Genomic DNA, 5,568 nt, shown 5'->3' with positions numbered 1-5,568 from the left:
CATTGATATTAGTATACTTACTACATAGACTTAAAAATGTATATTACTTAAGTATACTTTATAAAATTAACTTGAAGTATGCTTTTTCACAAGGGTACTAATGAGGCAGTTGTACGAATCTAACTGTGGAATGTATAACTGATAGTTAAGTGAGAAATGGCTTCATTTTAAATATATTAACATAGGAATGTGAGACAAGGATTTTGTGGACTAGATATAGCCATATAGCCTAATATACGCACTGACTTCTATAGAACAACATATCTAGAAAATCTACCATGATAATGACAGGAAATGACACTGGGTATGCATTAGTGTTTCTTCGCTGACAGCCTGATCTCACTTCACTTCACTTTCTTGTTGCAAACTTCTCTGTTTGACAACAATGCCCAAACATGACATGTCTGATCATATTTATGATAACACTAGATGGATGAAAAAGGATTCACTTGGAAGTAAGTACTTGATTATTTTTCTCCTTGGTAATAATTCACTACAGAAATGTAATTGTGGTTCTAGATTTACGGCAAAAAAATCATGTTTCTTTGAGCCCCAAAAAGGTTAAAGAAGATGGTAAAGTCTGCGCTGTAAAAAATATTTAGAAAAAAAGTTACCTGATTGTTACAATGAACATTTTTTGAGATTCGACAATCTTTATTAAAATAATATTAAAATATTTTGTAAGCATATCGGTTAATTGTGTGTGTTTTATTTCTGATGACGCAGTAAAACATGCCACATAGTGCTATTTTCATGATTTATCATTTTTTATGTGGTTCAGATACAATAATATTTTGAGTTTCTAATTAATAAACAAATGTCTTTCATTGTATCATCTCAAATTTTTAATTTCAATAAACACAAAATTTTAAGGCAACCAGGATACTTACTTTTTTAAGTTAAACCAACAAACAAAGTTTTGCAGTTTTTACAGTGTGTATTCTTTTTATACTAGCAACAGTTGTCAGTGTCAATTTGTATTGATAATGTATAACTGAAACAATCTTTGTTTGTGCAAGTGCCGTGTAAAGCTTTAATATTTAATTTTATTTCTATAGATTTTTCTTCCGTATTGTACAATTTTACAATTTATTTTATTTTGTAGGTAGGATATCTGCCAGAGAAAAGAAATGTAAACCTATCTATGCCGTTATTGCTGTTCTCCTCCTCCTGTCTTTGCTTGTTAATTGGGTCCTGGCATACTTGTGTAAGTATCCTCAGATTTTACATAAACTATTATGTTGCATTCAGTATAAGAGGTATATAGATTTACCTAAAGCCTACATTTTTTTTATTTCACCGTTCTTACTTTTGCAGATTTCACTAAAGACAAAAATATGCTGTTGCAATGTGAGCCAGTAACAAACTGCTCTATTTCAGGTAAATCATTCATCTTTACATGCTCTCTGGCAATATCCTAAAGTCGGCATAGAAGTTAATTGGCATGGCCTATATCTGAGTTAAATGGCTTCAGAGCAACAACAAAAATTGGAGGGCGCAACTTGATTTATGATTGTTTTTTGCTATTGCTGGGATGTCGTGTGTTACAGGTTGTCCCACCTTCATGCCTTTTTTAAGATCCACGAATTTCAGTAGTATAGTAAAATTCCATCAATTTGAATTGAATAATCCTTACGTATCATTCATATTACGAATTAAGCATTTTAAATGAGTTAAAAAAAAACCTAGAGCTTAATCTAATATTTCATATATGAATCTTAAAGGACATCATTTAATTTAGGCTATGTGATTCATATTCATAAATGTAAACATTTGTAAATCTTAAAAACAGGCTGAAATATCTTTTAGAGTGTAAATTTTGATCTTTATATTTCTTATAGTAATCCTTGATTTTTCTCATTCTCCACACCCCTATTCAGACCATGAACAAAGTAGTCCAGGGTGCACGTATGAGGAGGAATGGATTTCACTAAACTACTGCCCAGGTAAAACTATATCTTGTTTTTCAACATACACAAGAGCTGGCTGATTACGTATCTTCAAAATCCGCAAAAATCTAGTCAGTCTTTTTCTCTTATTCTTGTATGCTCTGTACTTCTGTCTGAGTCTTCTTGCCATGTGTCTATTTTTGTGTTTTTGACAATGAGTCATTCCAAAATATATTTCAGAACCTTGTTTTAGTATGTAAAGGTGCAGTTCAACAAGGCTTCCTTTTTAATATGGAGATAATGTGCTACTACCTAAAACCACAGGCCTGAAATAGACATACAGTCTGTTTTCTCTAAACGCTTTCTCTGTAGATTTGCCAGAGCAGTGGTTGAAAGGCAATGGCAGCTTCTATGTTTTCTCCAAACACAACAAGACCTGGAGCTCCAGCAGAAAGCACTGCCAGGATCTGGGAGGTGATCTGGTCTTTATTAACAACACAGAGGAGAAGGTACGAAAAATTGTGTGTTGTGCATGTTTTTGCAAGTGCAATTTGGTCACATAAAATATTGTTTTTATAAAATATATTTTCATTGATAAAACCATACACAAGATTTCATGGAAAATTATAAATGAAATGTTTGTTTTTAAAAGAGAAACAAATTAATGAGAGAAATGGGACTAGGTGTGAAAACCCACAAAGGGTGAAAATGTTATATTTATTTTTTACTGTAAAATGGTAACATTATAGATTTCGGTTTGTAAAGCCATACATAAATAATTTTATGATAAAGAGAGAATTTGGTGTGTTTATTCCCAGGATTTTCTTGCTCGGAGACTGTGTGTTACTGGTGAATCTGATCTTTACTGGGCTGCGAAAAGTGATGGGAACTGGGCAGATCTGGATTCCAAACAACACAACTGCGCTGTACTCAAAGGAAATACACAAGAAGAAATTTCTTGTTTGAGCGAAGAGAGGAGCATTTGTGAGATCCCATGCCTTCAGTAGACCTATATTTATGGTTGAATTTTTGTAAGCGGTGTCCTTATTTATATAGAAGGTTGATAGTCGCTCGCCATTATACGTCACATCAGGATGTCACGTGTCAACTCGACCCGGGACCGTTACGGGTTGTGTGTGAAAAGTGCACATATTACGGTATTTCGCTCGCTGGCAGTGTGAATGGACCAAATCTAGCGACCCGGGAACAAATGGGTCGCATTATCCGTGTATTTGCCAGAATCGCAGTGTGAAAGGGGCTTTTGAAATTCCTTTTTGGGACCCACTTTATAGGTGCACCTAACTACTAACATTTAAATTAATAATTTGACACAATGCACTTATTATGCACATACATGTTTTTGCATCGTACTTGCATAAAAAAAATCCTGCATGTAATTACGTCTGTATTCATTCATTTATAATTATACTGCTGATCTTTCCCTTACACTTCAACCATACCCTTAAACTCCATATCACCCATATACCACACCTGTCCCTAATTTTACCCGTATCCCACCTCAATATCAGCAAAAGTCAACACAAGATGTACATTGTACCTATATTTTGATGTAATTACATAGTAGTTATAGCCACCTAATATAAAGTGGGAGCCCTTTTCTCTTCGATCATATTCTTTTCACATTTCCACTAATCCATGTTTGATATGAGGATCTACTGAAATATGTAGTTTTTTGATATAGTTAAATGGCAATTGTGTAAAACTTTTGTGATTTATGTCTATAGTGAATAATTACAGATTCCTCTTTAGTATATTATTATTATTATTATTAACCATGTGAAAATCCTGCAAAAATCTGGTCTGTCTTCCATAGCAATAAAATGTTCTTTTCTAGCTATACTTTATTATGTAATATCTCTTTTTAAATATCTTCATCTGTAGTTAACAGTATAACATTTTTATATTGTTGTTGAATTTGCTACAATTTGTACACATTTTGCACATCCGCGAATTAAGAATATTTAATATCTGCTGCTACAAGTCTCACGCGCAGTTTTTCCGCCTTCAAATGACAAGTTCGGCGTGCTCTCACTTTTGCACCAAATACACTGAGAAATGTGGAGCAAAAGTGATTTGTGCAGCTGAGAGGCAGCGGCAGGCCCTGTGCAGAGAGCAGAGACTCTCAGACAATCAGAGGAGCTTGTTTGCCCCCAATGGGATGTGGTGGTGGAAGATTAGATAGATAAAGGGGAGATTCCATGCTTTCTCCACTGATCCCATGGAACAGCAGCAGAGAATGCTGATCTAGGTGGAGACCTGATCATCACGACACCAATAAAGATCAACAGGTACTGATGGGGAGTAGTGTGACAATGATAACGAGAAAGAGATGCTTATAGTCTGCAATAAAAAAAAATCTCATTACACAAGACAATGACAACTTTTTGTATTTTTTTGTGTTGTGCATGTATTTATTTAAGATTTTTTTTAATATATATTTAGCAGTATATGCAAATATTTCTCTAAATATATACATGTTTTATGTGTATTCAAATATACATAATAATTATAATCAGCAAACACACACATATTATGTAAACAAAAACTTTTATTTTGGATGTGCTTAATCGTTTGATACAGAACCCTTCTCTTTCAAGAATTTTTGTTAAATCTGTTCTTGATCTAATAGGCTACATGTAATGCACTTCATTTTAGATGGGAGTCACCCCTAGAAGTTGAAAATCCCTTACATGGTAAACAGACTGTGCTATCTTAAAGGGAGAGATGGGGGGATGTTTCTTGCTTAAGGAAAGAGAAAAGGATCTGCAAGATTCCATGCTCTACAGTGATCCATTCCAGATATCTAAATTAATAATAAAAAGAGATAACGTTTATTGCATCTATTTAGATATAAACTTATCTTTATAGGCTAGTAAATTTAAACCTGTCGTCATTTTCTGCGAGTCAGTGTTGAATTGTGGAAGATTATTAGACTATAATTAACCAAGGCCCTGTGCCCGGTTGCATAAAACACCTTAAGTGAAAATTTTAGCCTATAAATTCCACACTATGTTTGTAAATAAAGACATATATTTACATCTTGTGTAATGAACATAACAAAGTTGCTGTGTCCAATTCTGTTAGGCCTAACCTATTTTATTTACTTTTATTCCCAACTTGTTTTTTAAATACTGTAAAAATTCTGAAATGTGGTGGCATGAGACATCTGCATATAGAACTTTCACCTTGTTCTGAGCATGGCCAAAATTAGAATTCATATGACAGCTTCAGACAACAGCAGTCAGAATCAAAATGCGATTGCTGAACGATAGCTTCATATTATTGAACAGTAGCCTATAGCTTAGGCTACTGTTTATGTTCATAATATTCATGTTTTGAATGTAAAACAGCTAAAACAGGTCTGTTAAATAACAGGTCCATATCCCTTTTTTTGTCCTAATTAACTGTAGTTGATTAGCTAAACCATGCATTCTCAATTTAGTGATGCAGACTGACTGAATAAAGAAATACATAAATAAAATCACAGGCTATTCCTAATAAAAAGAGAGTAGATTATGTAGGCCTATCATTTGGCCTGTTTAAGAACTATGACAATTATGACCTCTGATAATTTTAGAGGTCTTGATGAGTAGAAACCATAGAAACACGGAACGAGAAAATATTTCGAACTTGCAATATCTAATAATAATAACATAAA

The 5,568-nt window shown here is 33.5% G+C and overlaps 1 protein-coding gene across 1 annotated transcript; it reads left to right on the top strand.

The window, feature by feature from the left end:
- Positions 1-365: 365 nt before the first annotated feature.
- On the top strand, positions 366-4,267 carry LOC137053689 (snaclec 27). The gene is made up of 6 exons (XM_067428969.1): positions 366-455; positions 1,106-1,207; positions 1,318-1,380; positions 1,881-1,946; positions 2,262-2,398; positions 2,708-4,267. The coding sequence occupies exons 1-6, from the start codon at positions 386-388 to the stop codon at positions 2,894-2,896; spliced, it is 627 nt and encodes a 208-aa protein (XP_067285070.1). The 5' UTR covers positions 366-385; the 3' UTR covers positions 2,897-4,267.
- Positions 4,268-5,568: the final 1,301 nt, after the last annotated feature.

The sequence above is a fragment of the Pseudorasbora parva genome, chromosome 2 (assembly GCF_024679245.1).
Source record: "Pseudorasbora parva isolate DD20220531a chromosome 2, ASM2467924v1, whole genome shotgun sequence".
In the NCBI taxonomy this organism is placed as follows: Eukaryota; Metazoa; Chordata; class Actinopteri; order Cypriniformes; family Gobionidae; genus Pseudorasbora; species Pseudorasbora parva.
The sequence above is the reverse complement of the archived record's forward strand: the minus strand, read 5'-3'. Positions and strand labels throughout refer to the sequence as shown.

Bases quoted from the DNA above. Each gene is read 5' to 3' on its own strand.
- LOC137053689 (XM_067428969.1), top strand. From the start codon at position 386: ATGCCCAAACATGACATGTCTGATCATATTTATGATAACACTAGATGG. The intron at 456-1,105 runs GTAAGTACTTGA...TTTATTTTGTAG, and splicing joins GAAAAAGGATTCACTTGGAA to GTAGGATATCTGCCAGAGAA. The intron at 1,208-1,317 runs GTAAGTATCCTC...TTACTTTTGCAG, and splicing joins TTGGGTCCTGGCATACTTGT to ATTTCACTAAAGACAAAAAT.